This window comes from Mastomys coucha, unplaced genomic scaffold (assembly GCF_008632895.1).
Source record: "Mastomys coucha isolate ucsf_1 unplaced genomic scaffold, UCSF_Mcou_1 pScaffold13, whole genome shotgun sequence".
Taxonomy (NCBI): domain Eukaryota; kingdom Metazoa; phylum Chordata; class Mammalia; order Rodentia; family Muridae; genus Mastomys; species Mastomys coucha.
Genome location: NW_022196895.1, coordinates 78,503,590 through 78,525,609, shown reverse-complemented (window position 1 = coordinate 78,525,609; position 22,020 = coordinate 78,503,590). Strand labels below are relative to the sequence as shown.

Genomic DNA, 22,020 nt, shown 5'->3' with positions numbered 1-22,020 from the left:
AGTTTGATATTCTTAGTACTTAAATGTAACCTTTGTTCGGATTTGCAATTGGTATGTAAAAAAAATTCATTATTTTATATCTAGCCAGTGGTCTTCCTGCCCTGAAGCCTTTTATTGGAGACTGGCATTCTTGGTAGGATGTGAAGGTTTAGACTGTCAGTTCTGTCCCACTAGTCTCTGTTTCCCTTCATGCCAGTTCCCCCTTGTTTGGGTGTAGGGCTTACACTCTGTCCTAGCAGACATTAAGTGCATAGCCAATAGGATTGTAAGGTATTTGTTTTTGCACATGTCGCGTTGCCTCCGACTGATGTGGGGTACATGTCAGACCCAGAAGTATTCTGTATGTAGAAAGCTGGGATGGTATTCGTTCCTGGGTTCTCCTCCTCCAGCTGCTGCTTTTTTCTTTTCTTCCTTATTTTAGTATTGTCAAAAGCAGCACCAGATTTTACAGCATGCTATTGAACCTTTGTTGAAATGCCCTGGTACATTTAGATTACAAGTCTAGCACTCTGTGTTCTAGCTAGTCAGGAGTCTGTAGGCATTTCATACTTTTTTTTTTTGTTATAATTTTACTTGTAGTTTTGTTATACTCAGATAATGTCTGTAAATTATCCAAATGCATGTACCTTAGCAGTACATGCAATACTGCTAAGGTACATGCAAAACTTGCAGGTAGAAAAAAAGATCTGCCTGTCTTTTTTGTTTGTTTGTTTTTGGTTTTGTTTTTTTTTTGTTTTTGTTTTTTGTTTTTTTCAAGACAGGGTTCTCTGTATAGCCCTGTCTGTCCTGGAACTCACTCTGTAGGCCTTGAACTCAGAAATCTGCCTGCCTCTGCCTCCCAAGTGCTGGGATTAAAGGTGTGCGCCACCACTGCCCGACTAGATCTGCCTGTCTTAACAAAAAAATTTCAGATGGTCAAGCAGTGTCCTTCAAATGGGGAAATGGAGCAAAGCAAGACATGGTAAAGACTGTACCAACATAAACACTGCCCTTGTGGGCACTGAGAGAACCCCAGGGCCAAACCTGTTCCTGGAAGGTATCTGCTGTGAAAATCTGAGGGAATTGACAGTAATAGACTCAGGCTTCTTTGCTTTTAAACTTGATTCATGTTCAGCTTTATGTTCCAGATACATTTTATATTGGTTGTGTTCATGATAACTGATGATTTAGAACATAGGTGTTCACTGAAAGTACTCATGCTTCAGCCATCTGGATAACTGGCCTGGCTCTGAGTTAAATATATTTAAGGTTAAAAGAGCATAGGCCATCTTAGTTGGCATAAGGTGATACTGAGGAAATCTGTTTAGTCTGCTCACTTTATTTGAGCAGAAAGTAGGGACTGTGGTCTCATCTGAGATGACATCTTAAAAGGACAAGCATTGGCTAGAGAGGTGGCTCAGCGGTTAAGAGCAATGACTGCTCTTCCAAAGGTCCCGAATTCAAATCCCAGCAACCACATGGTGGCTCACAACCATCCATGAGATCTGACTCCTTCTTCTGAAGTGTCTGAAGACAGCTACAGTGTACTCACAATAAATACATAAATCTTTAAAAAAAATAAAAGGAGAAGCACTGAATTAGGAAGAAGCCTTGATTGATTGAAAATTAACATTTATGCTGTTGGTAGACTGGGAAATCTTCGGTAAATGGCAGAGTTCCTTTGGAGTCTTAGTTTCCTTAGTTATATAGCAGAGGTAGAGACTGTGCGAGTCTATCTCAGTTGGTCTTTTCTAAAGGTAGACCTGAAAGTATAATTGTGGTATCTAGGGACTAAGAAGGGGAAGAGGTGGGGAGATGGAGTCTGTAAATGGAAGGAGGGTAATGAACATGATCTATGCTTGCATGTATGGAAACACTACTGTGAAACTGATAAGTACAGTTAGCATGTGCTAGTAAAGAAAGGTACTAAGCCCGAAGAATGCAGTGTTTCAGCAGGGGGTTGCATTCACTGAGGCTACAGCCACTCCATCTTTGTCTTTCTGAGATCACTTACCTCTTAAAGAGTCTGTTTGCCTCTCTGGATTTAGATCTTGAGTGTAGGAGTCTTAAACAATTTCAATATTAGTTTAGTGCAGTAAATTAGGAAACATGGTCTGTAAGGATATACCTAAGAATAAGAATTATGCCTACTTCCCTTAGCTATTAAAGAGTGTATAAAGTTACAGTGTTTAGAATTAGTTTATCTCAAACTTAAAAATCTTTCTTTCTTCTCATGGATCTGCTGGGAAATGTTTGCATTGTCATTTGCCTTGTGTGCCCCACCTTCCCTCTACCACCTTTCCTTGGCCACCTCTGAGGTATTGTCTCCGGCTCTTGTCTCCAGCAGGAATGTGAAAGAAGACCTATAAATGTCTAGTGCTCGTGGTTACCAGGTCTTTAGGGAAGCAGAGCCATCTCAAACCCTCAGCACTTAAACCCAGCCCCATTTCTAGTCCTAGGTTTCTGAATTCAGATGTTTTTGGACCAGATTTAATTTCGTTTTTGAGACAAGGTCTTCTGTATCATAGACTAGCTTCAAATTCACTATGTAGTTGAAGATAATCTTGATTGAACTTAAGAAGCCCATAATCTTTTACTTTCTGATAACTGCATACATGTATACAATGTATCGTGATCACCTCCACCATAACTCCCCATCCCCATCCCCTTGTAGCTCTTCCCTGATCCATCACCTCCCCATCTTTGTAGCTCTTCCCTGATCCATCACCTCCCCATCCTTGTAGCTCTTCCCTGATCCATCACCTCCCCATCCTTGTAGCTCTTCCCTGATCCATCACCTCCCCATCCCCTTGTAGCTCTTTCCTGACCCATCACCTCCCCATCCTTGTAGCTCTTCCCTGATCCATCACCTCCCCATCCTTGTAGCTCTTCCCTGATCCATCACCTCCCCATCCCCTGCTAGCTCTTCCATGACCCATCACCTCCCCATCCTTGTAGCTCTTCCCTAACCCATCACCTCCCCATCCCCTTCTAGCTCTTCCCTGATCCATCACCTCCCCATCCCCTGCTAGCTCTTCCCTGACACATCACCTTTCTACCTTCATGTTCTCTCCTTTTTCTTTTTGTAACCCATTGAGTACAGTTAGTGCTACCTACTGGAATATCAACTGCTCTTTTCTTTAATCTTGTTAAGGTCTCAGCAGGTAATGCTAGGCACCGAGAGAGTTCTTGGGTGCAGTGGTAGTGAGTGAGCAGAAGACCTGTGTCATAGTGTGCCTCCTATCCTCTAGCTCATATTCTCTCTGCCTCATCTTCCCTGGGCCTTGGAGAGGGTATGGAGGGGGGTATTGCAGATATAGATTCCCCACTTAGGGTCAAATACCCCTCAGTAATTTATTCTCAGCCTTTGACCAATTAAGAGTCTCATTATAAGCTGCTGCCCACTGTAGCAAGAGACCTGTCTGGCTAAGGGTGAGTAGTATTTTCAGGTCTTTGTATACAAATACAAATATTTAGGAAACAGTTTGATGTGTCCAGTTAGCAAAACATGAGTCCTAGCTTCCCAAATGGGGCCTTTGACCTTCAGAGCCAGGGTTACAGACCAGGCCTGACATCCCTCCTGTGGTGAGTCTTGGTTACCCCATGACCTTCATGCCATGACTGCATCAGTGGGCACATCTGAAACTCTGATCTCCCTGAATCCTCCCAGGAGCTGGGATCACAGTACTTGTAATTACATCATGAAATCACACTGCCTGGTTTATATGGTTCTTGGGATTGAACCCAGGACCTTATGCATGCTTACCAAGCACTCTGCCAACTGAACTCCCCAGACCCCAGATTTGAGTCAAAATGGCATGTGATTTGTCATCCTTGTATGGCTCTGTTGCATTATTTACTTATACCCTAATCACAAGACTTGAGATGTGTGTACATTAGACATTGTATTTAGAGCATCTTTGATATTCTTGGCAAATTTATGAGTACTTGTACTATATTGTCATATTTTTTGATATTTGAAATAAACTTATTAATAAAGTATTATTCCTGGGTAGGAAATCCTTTCGTACAAACAGAATTGGCCAAGCAAGGAATTGCAGTCTCTCACTATCTGAGAGAACAAAAGTTAATTTTTTCTTTTTGACTTAATCTTTTTTTGTAGCAGTTTTCAGAGATAAATGAATTAACATTTTTGTAGAGTTAAGTTTACTGAGTGGTTTAAGAAGCTCTTAATGTGAGATGTCTCACTCTGTGGGTTACAGTAAAGGGAACAGTATTAGATGAGCTGATGAAGTTCAAAGAGTCTTCTGACATGCATGCATACATGCGTGTGTGTGTGTGTGTGTGTGTGTGTGTGTGTGTGTGCGCGCGCGTGCACACACGCGTGCGTGTGCTCGTACATACTTATGTGTATGTATGTGTATATATGTGAGCCATCATGCCATGTGATACTAGTTTCAGGTTTCTAGAAATCCTGCCAAGTATTTTGATTTTTTTTTGCCCCATATCAGGCATCCCAACATTTCTCATTTCTGACTTATTCTTTCTCATTTCTGACTTTTTCTTTCTCCTTTCTGAATATGAATTTTTCATATTCAATATTTTGCTAGTTTTATCTAAAAGTCTCTCATAAATCAGAGAGATAGCTCTGTGGTTGAATGCTCACTCTTCTTCCAGAGGGCCTGGGTTTAATTCCAAGAATCCACGTGTCTCTTGTGACTTGACTTCCAGGACATCTAGTACCTGAAGATGGCCTCTGTAGGCATAACATGTACATGCTGCACAAGACATATGTGCAGTCAAAATATCATAGATGTAAAATAAAAAATAAATAAATAGCTAAATGACTTACTTTTAACATCTGGTATTCATTGTCTTGTACATATGAAATTTTATAGATGGAATTTTGGCCTTGAATGATGATGACATTGATGATGACTGTCCAATTCCAAACTTCCACAAATGTGAAATTTGTCTGCTGTCTTTTCCAAAAGAGTCCCAATTTCAGCGTCACATGAGGGAGCATGAGCAAAATGACAAGGTGCGTATTTCCAAAAGGAGCCAGAATGAGGGTTCCAAAATCAGAAGTGGTATAGTGTAAAAAAACTGTAGCTCATTTCATAGTATGTAAATATTTTGACATTCTTCTGGGAGCGTACGCTAGTGAGTGTCTATATTTACGGATTGGTTCTTTAGTTTCTTTTTTTTTTTTTTTTTTTTTTTTTTTTTTTTTTCCCCGAGACAGGGTTTCTCTGTGTAGCCCCGGCTGTCCTGGAACTCACTCTGTAGACCAGGCTGGCCTTGGACTCAGAAATCCACCTGCCTCTGCCTCCCAAGTGCTAGGATTAAAGGTGTGCATCACCATTACCCAGCCCTTAGTTTCTTATACAACTGAATGCAGGATGGTTATTCTCAGATGTCTCTTCCTCAGAGGGCATTTTGTTTTCATGTTGTCTTTATGGCATTCTTGCGGATTTACATTTTGTTTGACAGTGGTTAGTCCTGTCTTGGAGGACAGCTGGGGTATAGGCTACATGCACACCTTTGTGTGTTTAGCATGTGTTCTACCATTGAGTGGCTCCTTCCAGATATGTCATAAGGAAATGGAAAGCAGTGTAGAAGCCTGGCTGGCTGTACTTTGTGTGGAGAATGGAAGCTGTTCTCAGGTCTAGAGCAAAGACGTGATGGCTCAGTCTCCTCTCACACGCTGTCATTGAAGGAATTGGTGCAAAGCGCTTAGCCTGAAGGCTGCAGAGAACCAGGCATTGCTTTATCTTTTTACAGGTGGGAAGGAGAGTGTTTTCCATGTAGAGGAAACTTTGGACTGAGAGAAGCAACTGTTGAAATCTAGAGGAAAATTACGTATTTATTTTTCTAGAAGTGGTTTTGTTTACAAGTGAGTTTGTCAGAACTCTGTCTGCAGCATTTCACAGTAGAGATAGTTGTGGAGTTAGGGGTTGTAGCACATGCTTATCTCAGACTTGTAAAGTAGAGGCAGGAGGACTGAGAGTTTGAGATCAGACAATATAATGTTCACTACCATCAAGAAAAGAAAGAAAGGACGTATTTTTACGTGTGACGCTCTGTTATAAACTTTTGGAAAGTCTCTAAGAAGCTTTACCACGGGTTTTTGGATATATTGACCTATTGGCCTGGATCCAAAAGAGACTGTTTTAAAAAGGGAGTCTATATTTCTTTGAGACACGGTATCAGTGGCCTTCCTGTAACATTACTCACTGTGTAGAGAGCAGAGTAGCCTCCGCTATAACAGAGCTCCACCTGCTGCTGCCACTGCCTCCTGCATGCTGGGATTAAAGGTTTGTGCCACCACACCTAGTGCCTGGAAACATAATTCGATTCCTTCCTTTATTTCAAATAGCCACACCGATGTGACCAGTGCCCCCAAACCTTTAATGTTGAATTCAACCTGACACTTCATAAATGTACGCACAATGCAGAAGATCCTGTTTGTCCCGTGTGCAACAAGAAGTTCTCGAGAGTGGCCAGTCTCAAAGCACATATTATGCTCCATGAGAAGGAAGAGGTAATTGCCTAACAGTTGTTAACTGACTTTTTTTTTGTGTTTTTGTTTTTAAAGATTTATTTATTATTATACATAAGTACACTGTAGCTGTCTTCAGACAGAAGTGGGCACCAGATCTCATTGTGGGTGGTTGTGAGCCACCGTATGGTTGCTTGGATTTGAACTCAGGACCTTTGGAAGAGCAGTCAGTGCTCTTACCTGCTGAGCCATCTCGCCAACCCCGTTAACTGACTGTTAAGTGCATGTTCCCATGAGCCTGACTACTTCTGAATCTTCAGCTCTCTAGAGCATTTATTTCCTGTTAGCACTGCAGCTTCCTGTTACTAGTTCAGCCTGCTCTACCCATGATAAAGAAGAGATAAACATCACAAGGAAGCAAGGAGGAGCGATGAGAGTATCTGACCTAATGTTCCAGTGCAGAGGGGCAGCACATCAGTATTTCCTGGGTGAACGGAAAAGTAACCTGAAAAGCCAGGAGTGGGGAGTGGTATGCAAATGTATGATTGTAATTTGCACCAATCACAGCCCAGCTTCCAGGCCCACCAATCACAAAGCCTCACATGAGGACCAATCAGAGGCCATGCATTAAACCAATCACATTCTACCATGTTACTGGGGGAAGTGCTCCCCACACTGACCTGTTTGAGAATAGCCGCAGGGTGATCAGGATCATCTAGAATTTTCAAGGCTCGTGTTTCCTGGAGTCTTCCCAAGCTGGTGCAGTTTGGAATGATTGTGAGTGGGCAAGTCCTCCTGATGTAGAAGCTGTGTCCAGCACACATTAAAGTGCTTCCTCTGTGCAGTTGGAGCATGGCTTCTTTAACGCATTTGTGAATGCCTTGCCGTAATGGTGTTCTCATCAGCGGGCAGTGAGAGGCTGCACTCCTCCAGAGGCGGTCAGTTAACCCACGAGTCATCCAGTTGGACCTGAAAAGCTTAGCTCCTTTGAAGGAAAAGTGAACATCAGAGAATGCTTACAATAAAGACCTGCTGTTAATATTAACCTTCTGCCTTTATCAGTAGTGAGTATCGAACCAAGGGTCTCATATACCAAGGAAATGCTCTGTCACCGAGCTATATCCAGTCTTAGGGTTTTTTTTCTTTTGATTTTTGAGAAAAGGTATTCATTAGTTTTCCAGACTGAATTGACTCTAGTCCAGGCACTCGTTTAGCATTCAGTCTTCCCTGCGATTACAGGCCTGCTTCACTAGGTCTTGACATTAATAATGATTTCTTAAATGTTTAAGTGGATTTAAGTTTTGTCAGATGCCCTAGGCAATGTGGGGACTCTGTTTTGGAAATAGGAGCATAGTGCAAGTAAGGGACACATACAGATTGTCCAACACTGTTCGCGATCAGTGACTGAAGACTGTGGGTGTGTGGGTTCATTTGTGCTGCGGAGCAGCAGACACGGCTGTGGTCTTGAGGTTAGGGACTGTGAAGGAAGTGCTATGGCGATCAAGGGGGAAGCACTGGGGATTATGGCAAGAGGATTTACTGATGAACTGTGTAACCTAGATGAAGAGAAATGCAGAGTGTGCCAGTGCTGTGAAGGTAAGATCATTGGGCGATGTATTTGGAGTTCAGCTTGCACTCTTATGTTTTGGCAAGGCCCAGTTCCAAGGTAACTAAAGAACAGCCATAGCTTTTCCATAAACTCAGTTCCTCCACTTTTGCTTAGAGGTGGGGTCTGATATATCCCTGTGTAGTCAAGGGTGACTGTGAGCTCTTCTCCTTCCGTCTAGTGGAGTGGTGCTGAGTGGTGCTGAAATGGTCCGTATGCCCTACCACGCCCGTGTCTACGCATTGTGGCCTCAAACCCAGGGCCTCATACGTGTCAGGAGGCAAACACTTGAGCCACCCAGTTTACATGCCTCGCTCAGTTACTCCATCCAACCCCAGCTTTGTGCAGGACACAGAACAGAATTGTTGGTTTTACCTCTGATACTTTTCAGATACAATTTAAAATTGATTATGCTTTCCTTTGTGACTAGAAAGAAGGATAGGTAGTCTTTTGTCATTTTTAAAAGGCTTTGGAGCCGGGCGGTGGTGGCGCACGCCTTTAATCCCAGCACTTGGGAGGCAGAGGCAGGCGGATTTCTGAGTTCGAGGCCAGCCTGGTCTCCAGAGTGAGTTCCAGGACAGCCAGGGCTATACAGAGAAACCCTGTCTCGAAAAAAAACCAAAAAAAAAAAAAAAAAAAAAAAAAAAAAAAAAAAAAAAAAAAAAAAAAAAGGCTTTGGATTCTTACACAATATTTTCAAAACCTTGCTTTCATTATATTTATTTTCTGCAAACTTCGTTTTCTAGGTAGGTTCCCAGGGTGGAGCTTGCAGAGTGACTCCATTTGCCAGGGTCCTTATTCTATTGTTCTGGGTCACCAGAGCCTTGGGACTGGTGCCCCAAGTGCCGAGGGTGTGCAGCAGTGGAACGTTACTCCTGGGGCTAGAGCCATGGCTCAGTGCTTAGGAGGAGAAGCTGCTCTTAAGGAGGACCTGGGCTTGATTCCTGATTGTGAGCCACATGGTAGCTCACAGCTGCTTGTCACTCCAGTTCCAGAAGCTCTGACGCCTCTTTTGCCCCTTTGTGAATGCTGCATGCTTGTGGTATACTTCTATGTATGCAGAGAAAACACTCACACACACATACACATAGCATACATTTGTATATATACATATAATAAAAGATAACTTTAAAAGTTACTCTTGAAATGTTTGCTTGTTGTATACAAATTGGTGTGAAAATAACATAAAAACACACTTTAATGTATGTACTTATGAAGCATAAGTGACTTTAGTTTAAGAATATCCATGATAGAGGATGTATTTTTAAAACATTATTATAAACAACTTTTCCATACCGCTTTATTGAAATAAGTATTCTCAAATCTCTAGAGATCAGTGCTCTATCCAATTTCTCAAAGGATGCAAGAAAAATAACTGTAGTTTTTAAACATTAGGACAATTTCCTTAAAATTGACATAATTATTAAAGTTGACGTTTTTACTGTGTTTAGTCATCTGCTATGAAAGCTGATAGAGGCTGTGTGGGGAATAGCAGATGCCTTCCTACCCCAGTACCTGGCAGATCTAGCGCCACTGCGAGGGATCACTGTGACAGTGTGTCCAATGAACCCTGATGTAGGGTGAGTCCTGTCTATGCAAGGAAGGAACAGTGTTCTGGGGGGACCTTGGAGTTCTTGATGCATTGAGTGTCATTTTGGGGTCCATTGGTCCCTGGCCACATATAGCAGCATATTGAGGTTGGAGAGGCTGATGAGAGAGGAGTTAGTGTTGAAGCCTGGTGAAGTGCTTCCATCTCAGGAGCTTTGAGGCTGCAGAAGTTACACCTTGGATGCTCTGGCTCTTCACTATGGTATGTTGTCGGCTGATTAAAGTGCTGTGTGAAATTTCCCCCATGACTTGTGCTGCTACTCAGCATCCTTATAGTTATGCAGGATGGTCTAGGAGGAGACTTGATGCTGCAGATGATGTGGAGGACGCAGTCACTAAGCAGGTGTTGCCCATCTTGCCGGAAACATCTTCAATTATCTGCAGGGTATTGAGAGAGATGGACGAAGGCCCTAGCTTCTTTAACAGTCAGGCCAATAGCAAGGACACAGTGATGGTGGCAGGTGTTGGCTTTGTCCTCCAGCCTTCTTTCTTTCTTTGTTTTTTTAAAAAGATTATGTATATGAGTACACCATCACAGTCTTCAGACACACCAGAAGAGGGCATCAGATCCCATTACAGACGGTTGCGAACCAGCATATGGTTGCTGGGAATTGAACTCAGGTCCTCTGGAAGAGCAGTCAGTGCTCTTAACTGCTGAACCATCTCTCCAGCCCCCAGCCTTCTCTCTTCATCTGAGCAAAGCGTGGAATGTTCATGTAGGTTGCTTCCAAGATACAGTCATCAGAGCATCTGTAAAAAAGTGAGAGAAAAGGTAGTAGGTGTGAGCCAGAGTAACAAGAGGACAAGATCGGGATGGGAAATGTCAGAGCCCAGTTCTGTTGTATAATTAAAAAAATTATTTATGTGTATATATAATGTATGCATGTTTGTATGTATTTATTATATAAATGTATGTGTTCCTGAGTTACATAGGTGTACCATGTGTATTCTTGGTACCCAAGGGAGGTGAAAAGAGGCATTTTATCTTCCAGAACTAGATTTACAGACAATTGAGCCACTCTGCGTGGCTGGACCCTCTGAGGAGCAACCAGTGCTCTTACAACCAAGCCGTTGCTCCAGCCTATCTGGTAATTTTGAGCCTGGACAAGTGATAGCATTATTAATAAAAATAAATATTTTCTATGTCAAACACATTTATGTGTTGAGATGATAATTTTTTTCTTTTTGGCAGAGTCCTAGAGTAAATTTTCATTATCTTCAAGTTACTAACAATATAGAAGTTTATTAATTCATTATTGTGTAATAATGTCAATTTAAAATCATTTATCTTGAAATCATTATTAGATTTCTTAAGATAATTCCCTTCATTCCTACCTTTTTCTGCAGCAGAGATATAAAGAGCAATCAACTAATAACCTAATTTTAATTTAGCTTTGCATTCACAGTTGGTATACAGGGTTAGAGAGATGGCTCAGCGGTTAAGAGCACTGACTGCTCTTCTAGAGGTCCTGAGTTCAATTCCCAGCAACCACATGGTGGCTTACAACCATCTGAAATGGGGGTCTGATGCCCTCTTCTGGTGTGTCTGAAGATAGCGACATTGTACTCACATACATGGAATAAGTAAATAAATCTTAAAAAAAAAGACTGGTATACAGAATAATAAAGAAATTCTGATGGAAATAAACAGTGGGGCTGGAGAATCTAGCTCCATTGGCAGAGTACTTGCCTAGCATGTGTGACCCTAGGTTCAATCCCCAGTGCTGCATAAAGAAGGCGTTGTGCCGTAGGCCTATCTATAATCCTAGCACCCAGGGGATGGATCAAGGAGGATCAGAAGTTCAAGGTCATCTTTGGCTGAATAGTGAATTTGAGGCTAGTGGAGATTCAGAGCAAACTGATTCCTTTTACTTCTCATGTCTAGCAGCTCATGCGGGTCATGATGTAAGTAAGTGCTGTGTGTGGACCTGCAGCTGTGTGGAAGCGTGTGTGTGCATGGTTGAAGCTGTCCTAATCCAGCAGTTGCTATCTGTAGATGGGCCTGGTGCTGCTTTGTTCTTCTTGCCAACATCTCATTTCATGCTGCTGTCTACTAACATGGAGGTTGGAAGTGAGTGCACCAGGGTTCATGTAATCACAGGCAGCCCCTCTGTGGCTAGTCACACTGTCCAGTGGAATGGATGGATTGGAGTGACTTCCTTCTAGTAGCCACTAAAACAATGAAACTCTCAGCAATCGAGAGGTAGGAGCAGGCAGATCTTGTGTGTTTGAGGCTAGCCTTGTCTGCCTAGTGAGTCAAGACTAGCCAGGGCTACACAATGAAACCCTTTCTAACAAAACCCAAAAATTGGAACCAAAGCAAAATTTTATTAAGCAGGAGCAATACATTTGTTAAAATATACTCAAGTGTAAGCCATTCAAGTCCTGAGGACTTTAGGGCTTTTGACGGCTTTGCTTTGGCACAAAGTCTAACGTCCTGCATGTGTCTTCTGCGTACAGCCGCCTGCCTCCCCCCCCCCCCCCCCCCCCGCGAGGTACTCAGCCTGTAGTCAGTATTAAATGGAGAATAAGGTGTTTCCAGTGACAGATGTGTCACCTGACATCGTGTTTGATGGTGTTTGTAGATAATAATTGCACCTAGAATTCTCTTCCAACCTTTTTGTGTGAAGTCCTTCTGTTTCTCTGAAGTTTTCATGGAACAAATGGACCAGTTGCCAAATGCCCAATAGCCTTTGATGCACAAACTTTGTTTGAAAAACTGGGTCTTTTGTTTTTTTTTATCCTTTACTAGTAGAAATGACTTTTATACATTTCAATTTGGGTACAATGATGCAGTTTTGAGAGATGAAGGTGGTATTTATTCCAGAATAGAGGAAGGTATCATTTGTGGACTGATGTTCACAGTGCCACCAGTTCTTCTAGGGAATAGTGGCTTGGAAATGTTCCTCTTCCAGAACCTCATTTGCTCTGAGTGTGGGGATGAGTTCACGCTGCACAGCCAGCTGGCCATACACATGGAGGAGCACCGGCAGGAACTGGCAAACAACCGAGTGCACACCTGCAAGGCCTGTAAGAAGGAGTTCGAGACGTCGCCAGAGCTGAAGGAACACATGAAGACTCACTGTAAAGTTAGGTATGAGTCATTCCTAGACTAGCCTAGTAAAAATCCTGGGTAGCATACAGAACGCTGGCCTGCTCTCCTGCTTTGCTGAGATTGACTGAAGTATTTGGTGCTCTAGGAAGAGAAGCAGCACATGTGGCTCACAGGGTTTGTAGCATCACACTGCTGTTAGCACGGTCAGTGAAGCGGTTTCCACCCTGCCATTTGGATAGATACACGTAATAGACTCCTGGCCCAACTTAGCATTTTCTTAGGTTCTTATATTTATCCATTTTTACTTAAGTGCTTTCTTTATTTTCTTCTTTTTTTTTTTTTTTTTTTTTTTTTTTTTTTTATTTTCTTCTTTTTTAAAAACTTTTAAATTTTTTTTGACAATCTGATAATTTACATAGTGTATTTTGGACAGTGATACATTTATATGGTACATTTTGGACAGTCTGATACATTTATGTGGTATATTTCTAACAGTCTGATACAGTTATATGGTGTATTTTGTTCATATTCATCACTGGTCCCTTCTTTTCTACTTCTCTGCAATTCTTTTTTCCAACAACTTCCCTCTGCTACTGTCATGATTTTTAAACACGAATCTTGAGTTCGGTAGGGCTGCTTGCATGTGCACGATTGTGTTGTCATTCACTGAATCATGGCTCCTTACTAGTGCTTACACTTCTGAAGCAGAAACAGCCATTAACTTCCAACGGCTCCTCAGTGTGGGCCAGGCCTATGTGCCCCTTCCATCTGTTTCGGAAAGCGGATGGGCTCCGTGCTGTGCAGAGGAATCCTGCACAGGTAACCACATCTTGTCTAGGAGATCTGGTTCACAACATCCCTCCTCATCGTCTGGCTTGTAGTTCTTCCTGTTCCTTCTCCAGTGTTCTGAGCTCGGGGGTGGAAGGAATTTTTCTTAGTAAAAAGGCAGTGAAGGAGGCTGTCGTGGCTGTTGTGCGTCCGTTTCCTGTGGTGATGGTCAGTTACCATTTTCACTAAGCTGATTTTTGATTTCTGATGGTTTTTTGTTTGTTGTTTTTTGCTTGTGTGTGTATGTGGCTTTTGTTTCTGTGTTTTGTTTTGTTTTAACGATAGGGTCTTACTATGTAGGTCAGGTTGGCCTCTCACTCATGGAGGTCTTCCTGCCTCTGCTTCCTGAGTACTAGTACAGCAGATATATGCCTCCATGCCTGTCACCAGCTGATTGCCACAGCTACTATGAAGGACAGGATCAGTGATTGTTTAGCAGTTGTGTCATCAATTTAGTCTGCTACCATGCCAAACTGTAACAGATAAGCCTCATACCAATGAACTCAAACGTTTATGAACTATTTAAACACTGGGCAGCATGTGATCGACTCCTAGGCTTACCCTTTAGAAGGGGAACTGAGTAGGTGGTCCCACCCTGCGTCTTACTTTGATCCTGCCTGTCGTTGACTAATATCCCCATTATTTTAGTGTCTGATTTGGTTTTTGAGACAGGGTTTTGATGCACAGTCCAGGCTGACTTTAAACTTGTCATCCTCTTGCTTACTAGGTTATAGGCACACATTGCTGTTTCGTTATTAGTATTACTTTAAAAACACAGTGTTGGTTGAGAGTGTAGCTCAGTTGGTAGAGGTTTTGGGTTCTATCCCTAGCACTACAGAAACCAGATATGGTTGTGCATATGTATAATCTAAGCAGTAGGGGCGTGGAGGTGGGAAGACTAGACGTGTCTCTATCCATGTGTATAAAATGTGTGGCTTATGGGATTGGACACGTGTGGGTGGTTGCTTTCCTCAGAGAGTGTAGGTAGGGCAGCAGGGCAGCAGGAGGCTGTGCTGGGTGCTCTGTGGATAGAGCAGCAGGAGGCTGGGTGCTCGGTGGATAGGGCAGGAGGAGGCTGGGTGCTCTGTGGATAGGGCAGGAGGAGGCTGGGTGCTCCATGGATAGGCAGTGCTCTCCTGTAGGAGTGTTGGAGATGAAAAGAAGACACATTTGACAGTATGTATTGAGATGCTTGAAAGTAAACCCAGCAGGTTTTAAAGATGGATATGAAGAGTCTTGTGTGATTTCTTAAGATTTAAGCCTGTATGCCTGAGGAACTTCTATTTCTTGACCTGGAAAGAAGCAGGATTCTTTTTGGTATGTTTGGCTGTTGCTACAGGCCAGACTGTCTCCAGAGCGGCCAAGGAGTGAGCTGCCTGGCTGTGGGAGAAGGGCGTTTGTCCGGGTCCAGGTGCTGCTCAACACCAAGAGCTGTGGGCCGGGAGTTGAGAACTTGTATCTAGATGGGTCTGTCTGATGAAGCCACAAGGGGTGCTTTAAAAGATACCTTCTGCCTTTGCTCCCCAAAGGATCTGAACAAACCAAGCTTCTCTTTTCATCAGACATAGACAAAAAGAAAACTTACATCTCTAGAGTAATAAATTTGTGCTTTTGTGTTTGTGTGTTGAAAACAGATATTAGAACATATTTTAATGACTTTGTGGCAGTATTTTTACTTTGAAGCTATAATGTAAGGAGGATGACTAAATGTTTTTCCTCGGATCTCGCACTAGGGCATCAGGTACAAGATCTTATAATCGGAACATTGACAGAAGCGGCTTTACGTACTCATGTCCACACTGCGGAAAGACATTTCAAAAGCCCAGTCAGTTAACGCGACATATAAGGATACACACAGGTATGAGAGACATTTGCTTTCAGGTGGCTTACTGTCTGCCGTGAAGGAAGGACTCGTGCTGGTTGGAGCTGCAGTGTACCTCTGGCTCCTGTGCTCTGCTGTCCAGCCTTGGTGTGCTTAGCTATTGTTCTAATGTCATTGTCATTGAAACAGTGGGGCCTGTGTCTGACATCTAGTTGTCCTAAATTATAAACACCAATTTAGTATAGCGTATAGTGGTTACCTGTGTGGCACCTGTATAAGACCAGTGTAGCACCAGGCCTACTTAGATCTAAAGAAGCAAAGTAGCAGAGGGTCTGTGTGCTGTGACAATTTGGCTTTAATGAAGTAAACTGTAAGTGTCATAAGGTAGCTGGGCATGGCAGTACAGATCTATAATCCTAGCACTTGGGAGGCTGACGTAGCAAGATTGGGGGCGGGGGATTTGTGGCTATCTCAGCTACATAGTGCGTTCCAGGCCAGCCCAGTCTACATTTGAGACCCTACATCTCAAAACCAATCAACTAACCAACTAAACAGCATTAAGGCAACGGAACCTTTATTTCTCTGTATCTTATTTTGCTTGCTTAATTAGGTTTGCTTGAATATTTGAAATGAATTCAGTGTTCAAAACTGAATATTCTGTCATATTTTGTGCAAGACAGTTTTGCCACTGTGAGTAATGCACATGCTCTCTGCTAGAGAAAGATGAAGGAAATGGCAAATATGTGTCTGAAATTAGAATAATAGTAACCACAGTTTGCCATTGTTTCCTGATTGTTTCTGATCTGCTTTTCATTTATACTGAAAAGACAACGTGGCTTCCGCTGTGCGGCTGGCCACCGGGTTTTCAGCTGTGCGGCTGGCCACTGGGTTCTCAGCTGTGCGGCTGGCCACCGGGTTCTCAGCTGTGCGGCTGGCCACCGGGTTTTCAGCTGTGCGGCTGGCCACCGGGTTCTCAGCTGTGCGGCTGGCCACCGGGTTCTCAGCTGTGCGGCTGGCCACCGTGTTCTCAGCTGTGCGGCTGGCCACCGTGTTCTCAGCTGTGCAGCTGGTACCGGGTTTTCAGCTGTGCGGCTGGCCACCGGGTTCTCAGCTGTGTGGCTGGCCACTGGGTTCTCAGCTGTGCGGCTGGTACTGGGTTTGCTTGAGCAGTTCTGACTAAGCTTTGTTGTTTCTTTCCATGTTTGGTGTCTTAATGTTTACTGTGTTATAAAATCACTCAGATCATTTCTTACCTCATTTATTTGCCAGCATAAAGCTGATCTTTTCAGAGCATCATTCCATATTCCTAGAGCAAGGGAAGAAAAGTATGATCTTGAAAAGGTTGGCACAGGGGCATGATTCAGTCAGTAGAGGCCTAGTCCACCATGCACAAAGTCCTGGGATCAGTTCCTGATACTATACAAGCTAGCTGTGGTGCTGCATGCTTGTAATTCCAGTCTTTGGGAGGTGGAGGCAGGAGGGTCAAAAGTTCAAGGTCAGCCAAGGATGGTAATGCTCACCATTGATACCAGTATTCTAGAGGCAGAAGCAGGTGGACCTGAGTTCAAGGCTAGCTTTGTCAACATAGAGAATTGTAGACCAGAGGGATACATAATAAGACCTTGTCTCAAAAAGAGTAAAAACAATTTAAGGTAATCCTTAACTATTTAGTAAGTTTGAGGCCAGTTGGGATGCATGAAACCCTGTCTCAAAAAGAAAAATGTGATAGAACTTATTTATCTTCCTTGAATGAAAAGATAGTTTGAAGGGTAATCAAAGTAGGACCACGCAGAGAAAAGAGTACGGACTCGGATTTCTCAGCTCTTCCACTCTCAGAGTTTGATGTTTGCCCCTTCTCCTGTACATCCATAAAAACATCCATCAGAAGAGGGCACCCCAGCACGGCAGGCGCCCAGCACGGCAGGCGCCCAGCACGGCAGGCGCCCAGCACGGCAGGCGCCCAGCACGGCAGGCGCTGTGACATACTTTGTGTTCCTCTCTTGGCTTCGAGCTTTTGATTACATGCAGTCATGCTGGTTTCTTGAGGGAGGGCATGGAATGTTGGGGAGGGTGGCTTGCCTGTGGTCCTCAGCATCTTCTCACTTGGCTGCAAGGCTTGGACGCAGCGAGGCTGTTGAAGTGCTCCTAAGTAGAAAGCTCTCCTGCTCTCTGCATGGTCTGAGTGGACAGACCTTACTAAGCCTGTGATGTTGTGATGTGGTCTTTTTCTGGTGGACTACCCCTTGAATGGTTGGACCCCACTCAGGAAACATGAGGTGCCTCTGGTAAGGACACCATGTCCACAGTTGTTGCTGAGCTTCCTATCTGTCCCTCCCCAGTGATGTCTTTTCTCTAGGACCCCCCCATCTCAGTAACCTACTTAATCCTCAGGTCAGATCAGAGAAGCAGGGAGTTATCCATTTAGTGAGTGAATACCTGCAGAATAGTAATGTGTGTAAGGTACTGAAGCTAGAGTCTTGGATAGACACTTTAAAACCTTTCTTTCTTGGAGCATTTATTGTAAGAGACGTTGGATAATAAGTGAATTGTCAAAAGTTCCCGATTGAAGAGTCACTCTTGTAGGATTACTGTGCCAGGACCGGAAGAACCATGAAGGAGTGAGCTGTGTGTGTTTTCAGGGATGGGCAGGCAGAGGGAACAGTGGCCTTGAGTGCAACCATGTCTCTTGAGGGAATAGAAGAAGGCTGAGTAGAGCAGGTGGTGGGAGGAGACCCAAGTGAGACTGAGAAGCCGTGGAAGCATTGGACAAAGCGTACTGGGTCATCTCAAAGAGTCCTCTGTTGAGTTGACAGCAGACAACTTAGGGCCTGGTGAAGCATCGGGCTGGACAGGTGGGGGATATGGGGATAGATGGCGCTGTGCCCTGGGGGTTATGGGGATAGATGGCGCTGTGCCCTGGGGTAGACAGTCGTTGGGATAGCCAGCAGGGCTGATGTGGGAGTAAGTAGGCTGAGAAAGCTATGGAAGACTGGCCCTGCAGAAACTGCCATGGGCTCTCTGGGGATCTGGAAAGGCTTTTCTGAAACAGGTTGAGCACTAGGAGTCGCCTGTGTCTATGGCTTTAGCATGCCTACGAGATGCTTTGGCTGGAGGGTGGGCTGGAGCCTGGACTTTGGACACCTTGCGTACTTATTTCTCTCATTCTAAAATGTTCACACCGATTCTTCTCTCTGACTAGGTGAAAGGCCATTCAAATGCAGTGAGTGTGGAAAAGCCTTTAACCAGAAAGGGGCACTGCAGACCCACATGGTCAAGCACACAGGAGAAAAGCCGCATGCCTGTGCCTTTTGTCCTGCCGCCTTTTCTCAGAAAGGGAACCTGCAGTCCCATGTTCAGAGGGTCCACTCAGAGGTGAGCATGGTGTTTGGGTTCTGAGAACTGTCACAAAGTGTCGTAGATGCCTCTTGAATTAATGGCTATCCTGAGAATTTTACAGTTTTGAAAATGCAGATTGAGTAACGTATTTTAGCAAAGACCACTGATGGGAACATGTTGTTTGTTGCTGACAGGCCTTGGCTGGTGTGGCACTCAGTGTGTAGCTCAGGCTGACCTTGTACTGACGGCAGCCCCTCTCGCTTCAGCTCCTGAGTGTTGGAATTACTGGGTGGACCACGGTAGTAGACTCTGGGGAGTTTACTAAATGTAGAGGAATAAAGATCTTGCCTTGCCTTCTTACTATAAAGAAATATTTTGAAATGACAATATCTTTATGTAACCTCTCGACTGTAGTCCTCTATTTCATGAACTTGAAGTAGGCACAGCAAGCGTGAGAGGCTGTCGACAGTGACGCTGGCGTTTGGCCTGGGTCTCGCTTTCCCACAGGCCTGCCTGTGCTAGCACAGTTGCCTTGCTGCCTGTGTCTGCTCAGTTGATTGACTGTGGCTGTCATCTACAGGTCCTGCTTAAATTTAGATAGCCTGGAAACATTCCTGTTAACTTGATTAACCTTGTTTTATGCATCACTGTGTCTCTTAGATATAATATCTTAGTTAAAGTTTAATTATAAACTATAAGGGACTATTTACTTAACAGAAATACTTATATCATGAATTGGTTTATTTTACAATGACAACTATCATTTTAAAAGGCAAATATGCATGTGTGAACTTTTTTTCATGGTGGTACTTAACCCTTAAGTACCACCTTTCTGACTGGGGAGAGAAACAATTTTATAAACCTGAGCAACTGACACCTATGATCTCAGCACTCAAGAGGCTGAGGCAGGAGGATTGTGATTTTGAGGGGGGAGTCTGGGCTACTTAATAAAAAACAAAATAAACCCAACAGAAACCTCCTTAGTAAAAACAAAGCTAGGGCCTTGCCTAAAGTGTGTGCTTTGTAAGCATGAGGACCCCAGTCCATTCTCCAGAATCCACATTGCAGGGTGGGCAGGGCGAAGCATGTGGCACATCCATGTAGTTTCAGTGTGGAGATGGGAGATGGGCAGACGTAGGGCTTGCTGGCCAGCCAGACCTAGATGAATAGGCAGGGTCTAGGCCATTGAGAAATTCTGCCTCAGCAACAAAGTAGATGACTCCTGAAGAATGACACTGTAGGTTGTCCTTTGGCTGCCATGTGCAGCCACCCTGCCCCCCTTCTCTCTCCCTCTCTCTTTCACATACACACAAAAAGAGAAGGAGAGAGGGGGCACATGATAGGTCTTGGAGAAGAGAGGGATGAAGGAAAAAATGAAAAAGAACTTAAGTACTTTACCTAGTTTTAGAGAACAGATCAGAATTCTGTATGCACTAAGTTATTTTCTTTTTAAATCTTTAACACATGAAATAGTGGTAAGGTGCTACATAATTTTGTCTCAAAAGAGTACACAGGGCCATCAATAATTGTTCTTGGTTTCTTTTTTCTTTTTGAGACAGTATTTCTCTTCGTAGCCCTGGCTGTCCTGGAACTCACTCTGTAGACATGGCTGGCCTCAAACTCAGAAATCCCCCTGCCTCTGCCTCCCAAGTGCTGGGATTAAAGGCGTATGCCACCACTGCCCAGCCTGGATAGATTTTAAACTTAGTGTGTGTGTTTTAACTCCAGTCCACCACGTCTGCTTATTGCCTGAAGTTCAGTGGTGACAGTGTATTCCCAGCCATGCCCTGCCTTCCTTGAGAACACGTTTAACAGTCTAAGAAGTTGAAAACATTCCATGACATTTTGATATTTAAATTATAACAAGAAAAGTGCGTTTCTTCATTCCTAGCCCCTTCTCAGTTAAAGAAACACTGATTTCAATTGATCTTTGAGGATTTATTTATTTATTTTATGTTGCTTTCTTCAGATACACTAGAAGAGGGCATTGTATCCTATTACAGATGGCTGTGAGCCACCATGTGGTTGCTGGGAATTGAACTCAGGACCTCTGGAAGAGCAGTCAGTGCTCTTAACCACTGAGCCATCTCCACAGTCCTCAATTGATCTTAAGCTGGTTAACACTGATTAAAAAGTGGTATTATTGATTCTCAAGCTATCTAATTTAAAACAAAAATAATACACCCCCGGGCTAGAGATCTCATTCTGGTTTTTTTTTTTAAGATTTATTTACTATATGGAAGTACACTGTAGTTGTCTTCAGACACCCCAGAAGAGGGCGTCAGATCTCATTATGGATGGTTGTGAACTACTATGTGGTTGCTGGGATTTGAACTCAGGATCTTCAGAAGAGCAGTCAGTGCTCTTAACCAGTGAGCCATCTCTCTAGCCCCAATTATGTCATTCTGATTAGACTGGTAAATTTCATTTCTGTAATTTAAATATGTTTATGTATTACCCAAAGATTTGAAAAACTGTTTTCTTTTTTTAAGGTAAAAAATGGGCCTACCTATAACTGCACAGAATGTAGCTGCATATTTAAAAGTTTAGGTAGCTTAAATACTCATATCAGCAAGATGCATATGGGTGGACCACCAAATTCTACAAGTTCTACAGAGACTGCACATGTTATAACGGTAAGTTTAATAATTTGGTTTATAGGAGGGCTTTGGAAAAACAAACCCCAAGTCTCATTTTAAATATAAAAGTTTAAATTAAGTATTTAGTACCAAAAAGTGCAGTTAAGGTTTCCTAAATAAGGTGCTTCTTTTTTTTTTTTTTTTTTTTTTTTAGTAAATGAAAATTAATCTGTCTAAACTTCAGGGTAATGATAAATAGTCTCAAATTATGGCTTGTCATGTAAAACCATAAAACAAAGAGAAATGTATCAATAATTTATGAAATTCAATTCCTACAGTCAATGCTATTAATAACCATTAAGTATTGTTTATCTTTATTTTATAATTCAAGAGTTAATCTACTTTGTAGATAATATTTCTCATGTGGCAGTGATAATTTTTCCTAAGTCTTTTAGCTTTTGGGATACTAAGTTCTGCTCTCTAGTACATGTATTTAGAGATGGAATAACTCCAAGTACAGACAGGCATACTCAAACATATTACCCACAGAATATAATCCCATACAAAAGCACATGCAAAATACACGGTTTTGTGTGTTTTTCCTGGGATTTTATAACTTAGCTTTATTCAGTTACTTTTAGCATATCTTATTAATCGGTAATAAATTGCAAAGTCTAAGCATGGGATGTGGTATCATTAAAAGAGGTGACGACAGTGCAGGATGTCGTGGATGCTCACGCATGA

The 22,020-nt window shown here is 43.0% G+C and overlaps 1 protein-coding gene across 5 annotated transcripts in view; it reads left to right on the top strand.

Moving 5' to 3' along the window:
- Positions 1 to 22,020, top strand: part of Znf236 (zinc finger protein 236) — a 98,170-nt gene that overhangs the window by 6,955 nt on the left and 69,195 nt on the right. For 3 of the 5 annotated variants that reach the window (XM_031366156.1, XM_031366157.1, XM_031366161.1), the window contains exons 2-7: positions 4,839 to 4,981; positions 6,320 to 6,484; positions 12,572 to 12,750; positions 15,273 to 15,397; positions 18,561 to 18,733; positions 21,190 to 21,333. In XM_031366156.1, the coding sequence (XP_031222016.1) occupies positions 4,839 to 4,981; positions 6,320 to 6,484; positions 12,572 to 12,750; positions 15,273 to 15,397; positions 18,561 to 18,733; positions 21,190 to 21,333 (929 nt within the window). Of the gene's footprint in view, positions 1 to 4,838; positions 4,982 to 6,319; positions 6,485 to 6,647; positions 7,507 to 12,571; positions 12,751 to 15,272; positions 15,398 to 18,560; positions 18,734 to 21,189; positions 21,334 to 22,020 lie in introns of those variants that run through there. The other 2 variants (XM_031366160.1, XM_031366158.1) reach the window with 2 other exon arrangements.